Source organism: Ranitomeya variabilis, chromosome 1 (assembly GCF_051348905.1).
Source record: "Ranitomeya variabilis isolate aRanVar5 chromosome 1, aRanVar5.hap1, whole genome shotgun sequence".
In the NCBI taxonomy this organism is placed as follows: Eukaryota; Metazoa; Chordata; class Amphibia; order Anura; family Dendrobatidae; genus Ranitomeya; species Ranitomeya variabilis.
In genome coordinates this window covers 757,848,190-757,858,830 of record NC_135232.1, presented here as the reverse complement: position 1 = coordinate 757,858,830, position 10,641 = coordinate 757,848,190, and the positions used below count along the sequence as shown (strand labels likewise).

Sequence of the window (10,641 nt, the reverse complement as noted above, 5' to 3'; positions counted from 1 at the left end):
ATAAGGTGGGCGTGATGCAGCAACGAGCAGAATATGGCGTCACTTACACAAGTCCGCCACCACGGCCCATGGCGCCAGGGCTGAGCAGGACAGCATTGGTAATACAGCCAGGCACACATAAACGGGAGATCAGCTGACGGGACGGGAGGAAAACTGCAGCATCACGCGCAGCCAGCGCGACCACTCCCACTCCCACTCCCACTCCCGGCCACCGTACACAGCAGCACAGCAGCCAGGTGACCTCTGATTGGTCGCCACTGGAGTTCTTTAGCAGCAGAGACCACGCCCCTCACAGTGATTGGTCTGTATGTAGCACGAGAGGGCGGAACGTGTTGTTGACATGTTCAAAACGCTGTGTGGTGGCGCTGGGCGGTCAGTCCTGCTCGGCGCTGTGAGCGGAGTGTGCGGCAGGAGAGCCATGGTAAGGGGGCGCGTAGTGACTTGTGTGTCCCGGGTATGACCGCCATTGTAGGATGGGGCTGCTGCGCCTGGCGAGTTCCCACAATGCCTGGCGCTGTGTAGAGGTCACCGTCTAGGGGAGTGCGGGTCATGCAGGTTTATGTCAGCTCTGGCCGGCTACACTGTGGCCGACTGCTGCTCGTGTGCGGTGTGCAGCCCTGCGGGCGGGCGGGGCTTCCACGAGGCCTCATGTGGGAGCACGGGGTAAAGTCCGAGGTGCCAGAGTCCTTGTTCTCTGCCTGAGGGCGCTGGGCGGGCCAGTGAGGTGGCTCCATAGGTTAGAGGGCGCGGTGGGGGCTGAGCACAGCACATGGCTGCAGTCCACCTCCGCCGCCCCTCTGGCCCAGTGTCCCCTGGTGGCCGGCAGCGCAGCCTCCATGCCCAGGACCGGCCTTGTTAGAGCCCCCAGGGTTCTGCGCTCAGCTTGTAGCTTGGTGTTGTAATCGCTCCGATGACCGCATGCTCTGCTGTGTGACTGCTTAATGTCATCACTTCTATCCTGCTAGTATGTTCTTGTGAAGCCCGACCACAGCAGGAGTAATATGGAGACCATGGTGACCTTTTAGGAAGTCCCCATCTGCATTGCCAAGCCCCTGGCACCCCATGATCATGTAGCAAATGCTGGCTGTGTAATATCTGCCGGTTATGGCGGCTGAGCCTGCTCAATACATCGGTCCTTAATCTAGGATGTAGTAGTCTGTACCAACAGACTTTTATCCAGTTGTCGTGGGGACACTCACTTAAGGTACCTTCACACGAAACGACATCGCTAGCGATCCGTGACGTTGCAGCGTCCTCGCTAGCGATATCGTTTCGTTTGACACGCAGCAGCGATTAGGATCCTGCTGTGATGTCGCTGGTCGCTGAATAAAGTCCAGAACTTTATTTGGTCGTCCGATCGCCGTGTATCGTTGTGTTTGAAAGCAAAAGCAACGATACCAGCGATGTTTTACACTGGTAACCAGGGTAAACATCGGGTTACCAAGCGCAGGGCCGCGCTTAGTAACCCGATGTTTACCCTGGTTACCAGCGTAAAAGTAAAAAAAAACAAACAGCACATACTTACATGCGTCCCCCAGCGTCTGCTTCCCGGCCCTAAAAGTGAAAGTGAAAGCACAGCGGTGACGTCACCGCTGTGCTGTTAGGGCTGGAGCTCAGTCAGTGTCAGGAAGCAGACGCTGGGGGACGCACGTAAGTATGTGCTGTTTGTTTTTTTTTACTTTTACGCTGGTAACCAGGATAAACATCGGGTTACTAAGCGCGGCCCTGCACTTAGCAACCCGATGTTTACCCTGGTTACCCGGGGACCTCGGCATCGTTGGTCGCTGGAGAGCGGTCTGTGTGACAGCTCCCCAGCGATCAAACAGCGACGCTGCAGCGATCGGCATCGTTGTCGCTATCGCTGCAGCGTCGCTTCGTGTGAAGGTACCTTTACTCACTCAGATCTTTTAGTAGCGATATACACCTATCAGTAAAGGTCACCTGACACTTATGTACACAAAGCTGCCACATTTCATTCATGAGTGTTTGAGGGTTTTAGGTCAGATGATACATGCCAATGTTTTCAACATTAATTAGTATGATTGTTCTGCTGGCCATTGGGGAAGGCAGAATGTGGTTTCACTGCTCCAGACTCCCTATGTTTTGATTGATCTTCCTATTTCTGAAATAGGCTGCCATTAATGGTCCCATGTAACACAGCTGAGGAAAATAAGAATTTGTCTTTCATCCTGGATCCACTTATTTGGGTCATGACCATGGCACACTGGTTACAGCTGCCTGCTAATGTTACACGGCTGGACTGTTTTGTGATAGTACAGTGTTTTGTACAACGCACCTCTCCATTCCCTTCCAGAGTATCCTACAAGCCTGTCTAGTAGCTCTGTGGCTCATTGATGTACCGAAGGTGAGACCTGTGTAGCTGGAAGTCTATCTGCCTCCTCCCTTTCTACACGAATCATGTAGGACTTGCCTGAACTTAGTAAATCAGGGCCTCATGATGGCCCATTGTGTGGTTCTGTGTTGTGGAGCTGCGTGTGTCGCCTTACCTTCACAATACATGCTACTCCATAAATCCATGAGATATAATGCTATGTGCCACCATTTGACAGTAGTATGGGACCATATCATGGGTCAATGACTGAGGCCAATAGTATTGCCCATTCTTCTTGCTGTGAACTGTCAGCAAAACCCATGTCTCAAAGCAAAATGGTTTTGTATAAAAACTGCTTTATTTACCCACCTTGTGTCTAGCTCCAAGCCCCTGCTGCTTCTAGTGTGTTGTCTGCAGTATGGCGGTCACTGCTGTGGCGCTGCAGCCAATCTGTGAGCTCAGTGACTGAGCCTCTTTTGTTGTCTACTTGGACAGAGCTGCTGATTGGTTGCAGTGTCCTTGATGTGACCTCAGCAGTGCAGACAATAACACCAGGAGCAGTGAAGACCCATGGTTGGACTCCAGGAGGGTGAATAAAGCAGTGTTTGGTAATTTAGTTTTTTTTTGTTTTGTTTTTTCCTCTGGAAAATCCCTTTAAGACAATCCACAAATGGCTGGCAGACTTGAGCCGTGATTGTAGGTGGGGGTATTGTCTGAGCTCTTTCAGAACTAGGGCGGCTAACGTTATGTAACACAATAATGCGGGCTTTGTTTGCTTGTGTTGCAGTGTGCTCAGGTGGATGACTGGAAGAAGGCCAAAAGCATCTATGAGTTCTCTGCTACAGACATTGATGGCAGTGCAGTGTCCCTGGAGAAATACAGGTACCGATCACTTATTATCTCTCCTGTTTTGCTGTAGATGTGGGGATTAGGCTACTTTCACACTAGCGTGGTTTGCAATGCGTCGTTCAGGAGAAAAAACGCATCCTGCAAAGTTGTCTGCAGGATGCGTTCTTCCCCATAGACTAACATTACTGACGTATTGCCACACGTCACAACCTTCTTGCGACTGTTGCGCCACAAAAAAGTTACATGTAATGTTTTTTTGCGCGTCGAGTCCGCCATTTTTGACCGCATGCGTGGCCAAAACTCCGCCCCCCTCCTCCCCGGACCTTATAATGGGTCAGTGGAAGCGTCGTAAGACTGCTTCCGCTGCCCACGTCGGGCATTATTTTTCACAGTATGCGTCGGGTCGATGCAGCGCGGTGGCCCCATACCGACGCTAGTGTGAAAGCAGCCTTTAGCAGTCACTTGTCGTCATGCTTGTCACAAATTAAGTATTGTGTTTTTTTGTTTTTTTTTTTTCACAGGGGCTTTGTCTGCATCATTGTAAATGTAGCATCGAAATGAGGAAAAACTCCAGTAAACTACACTCAGCTTGTTAACCTTCACGCCAAATATGCTGAGAGTGGTTTACGCATCCTTGGGTTTCCTTGCAACCAGTTTGGGAAACAGGTACAGGTTTCTTTTAATACATTCTATGGAAGAAACCTGCTTGAGAAGCTAACTTATAATGGTAAAGAAGCACTGCGAGAAATGTATCTTCTAGGCCCATTTCAGTAGTTGGTTTACATAAAAGATGGGTTCATATGTACTCAGATCGTCACCTTCTCCCGTTTTCCGAGTCTTGTGTACATCAGAAGTGGCTTGCACTATGTAATGCTGCATTCCCACCTTCCACATAGAACGTCATACCAGCTCTGGCTAATCAAAAGCCACGCTGGGATCTACAAACTTTCTGTTTGTCTTATCACCTGGCTGAAGGACTGCAGTCACAAGAAATGATCTGCCAATCTTACTTCATGTGACTCCTCTAAGAAAGGTACCGTACTTCTAGTCCACACACTGATCTGGCCTCTGTGATTTGTGGTGCAGAAGAGAATCAGAACACTTGCACAGTATACACATCTATTGTAAAAAGGCTATAATCTTCTTTAGGGTATGAGATTAAGACTGCAATGCACTATTTTCTAGATCAGATTTGTTGAAGATTAGGCTTTCAGTGATTAGCATGGGATTACATAATACGGCTGTTATGGTAGCATCCTTGTCGTATTATTCACGGGCTGCATTCACATGGTCTGTAGTGATCAGTGCAATAACAGATTCAACAGCAATCAGTTGGCAAAGTTGTGTAGTCATAACTTGGTAATCAGTTTTTAAATAACTGATCTGTTGTGGCTTGTTTGTGTGTGGTTGTTTTTTATTTTTTTTATTTTTGCTCACTGGATCCACTATGCTGATGGATCTAACTTGTCACTACTGGACATGTGAACTTATCCTAAAACCCTGACCAGAGCAGCTTGTATACTTTAACCATTTTCTACTAAATGGTCAGTGTGCATACAGCTGAAGTGGGTGATTTTATATACATTTTCTTAATAACCAATAAAAAGTCTCAGCATGGGAGGTATATTCTATATTATGTTCCTAGAAAATGGTGCTTAATGTGTAGATGCAAAACTTATTCATATTTTTTTTTTAATTTTTCTCCCATTTAAGGAACCTGGGGATGAAGCTCAAATAAAGGACTTTGCTGCTTCCTACCATGTGAAATTTGACATGTTTAGTAAGATCGATGTCAACGGTGATGGTGCCCACCCTTTGTGGAAATGGATGAAGGCTCAACCCAAAGGGAGGGGTACTCTTGGGGAGTAAGTGTCAGTTGTTTTCAATATATGTAAATTATAGGCTTGCAGCACAGTGTAACGGGCTATCCTGAAATGATGGCTAACATGTACACTTCAGGTTAAGATTGTGTTCTAGACTCTTTAATGGCTCGGGCTAATTGCATTGTTTGAAACCCCCCCCCCCCCCCTTCTCAGTCTGTTATGGGTTTGGAGAAGATGGTAGGCTATTGTAACCTGTGGTAGTGGACTAGTTCCTTGGATTCAGTCTCTTGTGAATGACCCAAATGTGGCATGCTCTAGAAGTCCTATTAAGATGGAGAATACTGTGCTCCAGAAGACCTAAAGGCTTATTCCCAGCTTTGGGTAGTGTGGTGTTCTAGTGCACAAGACTTCATAGTGGTATAATTTACATGGGTGGCTGTTAGCTGGTTAGACACAATGACCTCAAATATTTAATGGTACCAATTGGCATGGCAGAAGCTGCAGTAATATCCACTCCCTCCATCCTTCATGTCAATTCAGCCTAAGGTCTCTTTCGCAGGACCCTGTCACAGTATGTGTTGACGGTTTTCACATGTACCATAGACACTTACACACGTAGACCCATTCAAGTGAATGTCTGTGGACATGTCAGTGTGTTTCCACTGATTGTGTCCATGCATAAGATATGTTGACATGTCTTTGTTTTTTTTTTTTTTATATCCCACACAGGGATGTAATTAGTGACATGTACTGGTACCTGAGAAGCAGTGATGATTAGCACTGTTCCCCGGCGCCGGGTGCTGAAGACGGCTCATCATTCTGCTGTGCCAGCGATCAGCGTTGGCAGGAGAGAATGTTGAGTTATAATCAACTGATAACAGCGAGAGCAGGTTGTAGCTAATGGGAGTAATAGTCTCATCAGACGCTGTCTGTTCTCATTGTTGTCACTTGAATAGAACTCTGATCATTCTCCCCTGCTCACGCTGATCAACGGTAGAGCAGGGGAGAATGATGAGAGCTGGGGAACAGAGCTAACTGTACCGCTGCTTCACAAGCGCCAGTACATGTGGTACTAATGCAGCACACGGTTGCCACATGTGTTCCACAAATATTGCACACGGACACTATCTCCGGTATTGTGTTTTCCTGTAGCTGAAATATCAGGATGTGAGAGACAGGCCTAAGGTTGTGTTGATATATTAAATACGAGTGTATAAAACCTTTAGTTTCCACTTCGGGATTTCTGTCAAGGCTCAAAATTACACGGGCAGTAAGGCCTAAATGCAATTTTTTTTTTTTTTTTTTTTCTGGGTTTTGATTTAAAGTCCAAACTGAATCTTTAGGCCACGTGCACACGTTGTGGAAAGTGGTGTGGATTTTTCTGGACTTATTTTGGTAAATCCGCAGGTAATCCGCACTGCAGAATTACCATGGATTTACCGCTAATTTTTTATATTTTTTTTGCAGACTCCTATTATGGAGCAGGTGTAAACCGCTGCAGAATCCACACAAAGAATTGACATGCTACAGAATAAACACTATGTTCCCACTTTTTTTTTTTTTTTCCTTCTGCAGCATGTGCACTGCGGATTTTGTTTTCCATAGGTCTACATGGTACTGTAAACTCATGGAAAACTGCTGTGAATCTGCAGTGGCCAATCTGCTGTGGATCTGCAGCAAAATCCGCAACATGTGCACATACCCTGAGGGTTTGTGTCCACATTCCGGAAACTGCTTTTTTGACGCAGCGTTGTGCCGCAGCATCCAGATGTTACAGCATAGTGGAGGGGATTTTATGAAATCCCGTCTCCACTATGCATTAAAAAACGCATGCGGAATTCCTGCAAAAACGCACATGCGGTGCGTTTTTTTAAGAACGCAGCATGTCCTTACTTAGCATAAAAAACGTAAGGACAGCGCAGGTGACCTGCCAGTGACCTCAGGTGCAGATTTGGTCAGGATTTTACTTGCATCAAATCCTGACCAAATCCTGAACGTGTGCACATACCCTTACACCACAAGTCTAATGCCTTTTAGGTTCTCTGCAGGCAAACTGCTCTTGCACTTAGTAAATGCTGTATTTGTTCACCAATTCAAGGCAACCCCATCTTTTCCATATAATTTGCATCTGTTTCATGCCTTAGCAGAAGTAATTGTTAAACGGGTCCCTTGCCTCTTTAACCTTGTGTTTATGGCACTGGTGGATATTCTGGGAAAGATGAGACATTTATTTTATTTATTTTTTCCCTTAGTATTATGTATTTAACTTTTGCATTTTGTTTTCTCTAGTGCAATTAAGTGGAATTTTACTAAGGTAAGGCCCTTTAAATGAATGCTGCTTACAAATCCTTTTGCTTTCTGCTCCTTTCAACTTATCAATGATTATTCTTACAGTTCCTCATTAACAAAGAGGGTCAAGTGGTTAAGAGATATAGCCCCATGGATGATCCAGTTGTAAGTCTGCATCTAAGATGTGACTTTATAATTTTTTTTTTTTTTTTTTTTTTTTTAATTATGACCAGGCATCCAGAATCTGAAATGTTGTTCCTTTTCCTTCAGGTGATCGAAAAGGATCTTCCAGCTTATATTTAAGATGTTCCATGCTCATAGGGTCTGACAGTTGACTGCAGTCTTCATTCCCGATAATGATGGTATGCTTCAAAACCGTGAGGGGGAGGCAAATCGGAAGGTGTCTTGGCGTGCACCTGTGGAAGGAGACTGAACTTCGCTGACAGCACCTAACAGTGGTTCTAGGGATCATGTAATTTATACAAATAAACTATGCATTTAAAGTTTCCCTTCAGTTTATTCAGTGTTATATTGAGGGACTAGAAGGTATTGGATAACATTGCCCTAATTAAACACAGATTAACTTAACACCACAAATTTTGGTTATTTTTGGACTGTCCTCAGTTTTTAAAGCAGAAACTCTCAAATTACCTTCAAACTCGGCAAGTGTGTGACAATATCGTTATTCTCTTCTCCTATTGTGTGAATGTAAGGGTTCACTTGTTGATCAGATGGAGTTGGATATCATTCACAGTGTTTAAAATGGACCCCACATGTTGTGTTGAATCTATGGTCTCTTCTTTAAATGGATATATGAATTGGGCCTGAGTCTTGTATGCTAATAATTACATGTGATAAGATTTCATAACGCATGATCTTGCATTTTATTTATCTTTGGTCTTGAGTTTTTCCATACAGTAATATTGAGGATAAGGCTATGTGGACATGTTGCGGATTCACTGTGGAGCCGCAGCCTTTTTTTTTGTGTGCAGAAACGCTGCAGATCCACAAAGTGATATACAATGTAAATCAATGGGGGGACAAAATGCTGTGCTAATGGTGCAGAAAATTCCGCACGGAAAACGCAGCAGGTTGAAAGGAAAATGTCACTACTTTTATGCAGATCTGCAGCGTTTCTGCACCCATTCCATTATAGAAATCTACAGGGGTAAACGCATCACATCTGCACCTGTTTTCTGCCAAGAGATGCAGATTTTGTGCAGAAAATTCTGCAATGTGTGCACATGGCCTTGCATGAAGTGACAACTGGCTGAATAACTTGCTTTAAACCCCCCCCCCCCCCCCCCAAGGGTGGTTTGCACGCTAATGACCGGGCCAATTTTTACGATTCTGACCACTGTCCCTTTATGAGGTTTTAACTCGAACGCTTCAAAGGATCCCGGTGATTCTGACATGGTTTTCTCATGACATATTGTACTTCATGATGGTGGTAACATTTCTTTGATACTACCTGTGTTTATTTGTGGGGGGAAAAAAAAACAAAACAGAAATTTGGCAAGTTTTAACCCCTTCACCCCAAAGCCTGTTTTCACCTAAGTGACACGGCCAATTTTTACAATTCTGACCACTGTCACTTTATGAGGTCATAACTCTGAAACGCTTCAACGGATCCTGGTGATTCTGAGACTGTTTTCTCGTGACATATTGTACTTTATGATAGTGGTAAAACTTCTTCGATATGACTTGCATTTATTTGTGAAAAAAACAGATTTGTCAAATTATGAAAATTTAGCAATTTTCAAATTTTTCGTTTTTATGCCCTTAAATTAGAGAGTTATATCACATAATATAGTTAATAAACAACATTTCCCACATGTCTGCTTTACATCAGCACAATTTTGGAAACATAATTTTTTTTTGTTAGGGAGTTATAAGGGTTAAAAGTTGACCAGCGATTTCTCATTTTTGCAACAAAATTTGCAAAACCATTTTTTTTACGGACCACCTCACACTTGAAGTGACTTTGAGGGGTCTATATGACAGAAAATGTCCAAAAGTGACACCATTCTAAAAACTGCACCCCTCAAGGTACTCTAAACCACATTCAAAAAGTTTATTAACCCTTCAGGTGCTTCACAGGAATTTTTGGAATGTTTAAAAAAAAAAAATTGAACATTTAACTTTTTTTTCACAATTTTTACTTCAGATCCAATTTGTTTTATTTTACCAAGGGTAACAGGAGAAATTGGACCAAAAAAGTTGTTGTACAATTTGTCCTGAGTACGCCGATACCCCACATGTTGGGGTAAACCATTGATTGGGCACATGGCAGAGCTCGGAAGGGAAGGAGCGCCATTTGACTTTTCAATGCAAAATTGGCTGGAATTGAGATCGGAACCCATGTCGTGTTTGGAGAGCCCCTGACGTGCCTAAACAGTGGAAACCCCCACAAGTGACACCATTTTGGAAAGTAGACCCTCTAAGGAACTAATCTAGATGTGTGGTGAGCACTTTGAACCTCCAAGTGCTTCACAGAAGTTTATAATGTGGAGCCGTAAAAAAGATTAATATTAATTTTCACAAAAAATGATATTTTTGCCCCAAATTTTTTATTTTCCCAAGGGTAGCAGGATAAATTGGACCCCAAAAGTTGTTGTGCAATTTGTTCTGAGTACGCTGATACTTCATATATGGGGATAAACCACTGTTTGGGCGCATGGCAGAGCTCGGAAGGGAAGGAGCGCCATTTGACTTTTCAATGCAAAATTGGCTGGAATTGAGATCGGAACCCATGTCGTGTTTGGAGAGCCCCTGACGTGCCTAAACAGTGGAAACCCCCACAAGTGACACCATTTTGGAAAGAAGACCCCCTAAGGAACTTATTAAATGTGTGGTGAGCACTTTTAACCCCCAGTTGTTTCACTAAAGTTTAGAATGTAGCGCTGTGAAAATCAAAAAATCATTTTTTCTTTCCACAAAATGATGTTTTAGCCCGCAATTTTTTTTTCCCCCAAGGGTAACAGGAGAAATTGGACCACAAAAGTTATTGTCCAATTTGTCCTGAGTACGCTGATACCCCATACATTGGGGGGAACCACTGTTTGGGCGCACGGCAGAGCTCGGAAGGGAAGGAGCGCCGTTTGAAATGCAGACTTAGATGGATTGGTCTGCAGGTGTCATGTTGCATTTGCAGAGCCCCTGATCTACCTAAACAGTAGAAACCCCCCACAAGTGACCCCATATTGGAAACTAGACCCCCCACGGAACTTATCTAGATGTGTTGTGAGAACTTTGAACCCCCAAGTGCTTCACTACAGTTTATAACGCAGAGCCGCGAAAATAAAAAATATATTTTTTTCCACGAAAATTATATTTTAGCCCCCATGT

At 44.3% G+C, this 10,641-nt stretch overlaps 1 protein-coding gene across 3 annotated transcripts; it reads left to right on the top strand.

The window, feature by feature from the left end:
- Positions 1 to 275: 275 nt before the first annotated feature.
- Positions 276 to 7,801, top strand: GPX4 (glutathione peroxidase 4). 3 transcript variants are annotated; one of them, XM_077271457.1, is made up of 8 exons: positions 326 to 421; positions 2,315 to 2,365; positions 3,120 to 3,214; positions 3,703 to 3,847; positions 4,895 to 5,046; positions 7,294 to 7,318; positions 7,399 to 7,458; positions 7,564 to 7,801. In XM_077271457.1, the coding sequence occupies exons 1-8, from the start codon at positions 341 to 343 to the stop codon at positions 7,594 to 7,596; spliced, it is 642 nt and encodes a 213-aa protein (XP_077127572.1). In that variant the 5' UTR covers positions 326 to 340; the 3' UTR covers positions 7,597 to 7,801. The 3 variants fall into 3 exon arrangements, with proteins under 3 accessions (XP_077127580.1, XP_077127572.1, XP_077127561.1); XM_077271446.1 differs by lacking the exon at positions 326 to 421 and adding an exon at positions 634 to 663; XM_077271465.1 differs by lacking the exon at positions 2,315 to 2,365 and having other exon boundaries at positions 276 to 421.
- The last annotated feature ends 2,840 nt before the right edge of the window (positions 7,802 to 10,641 follow it).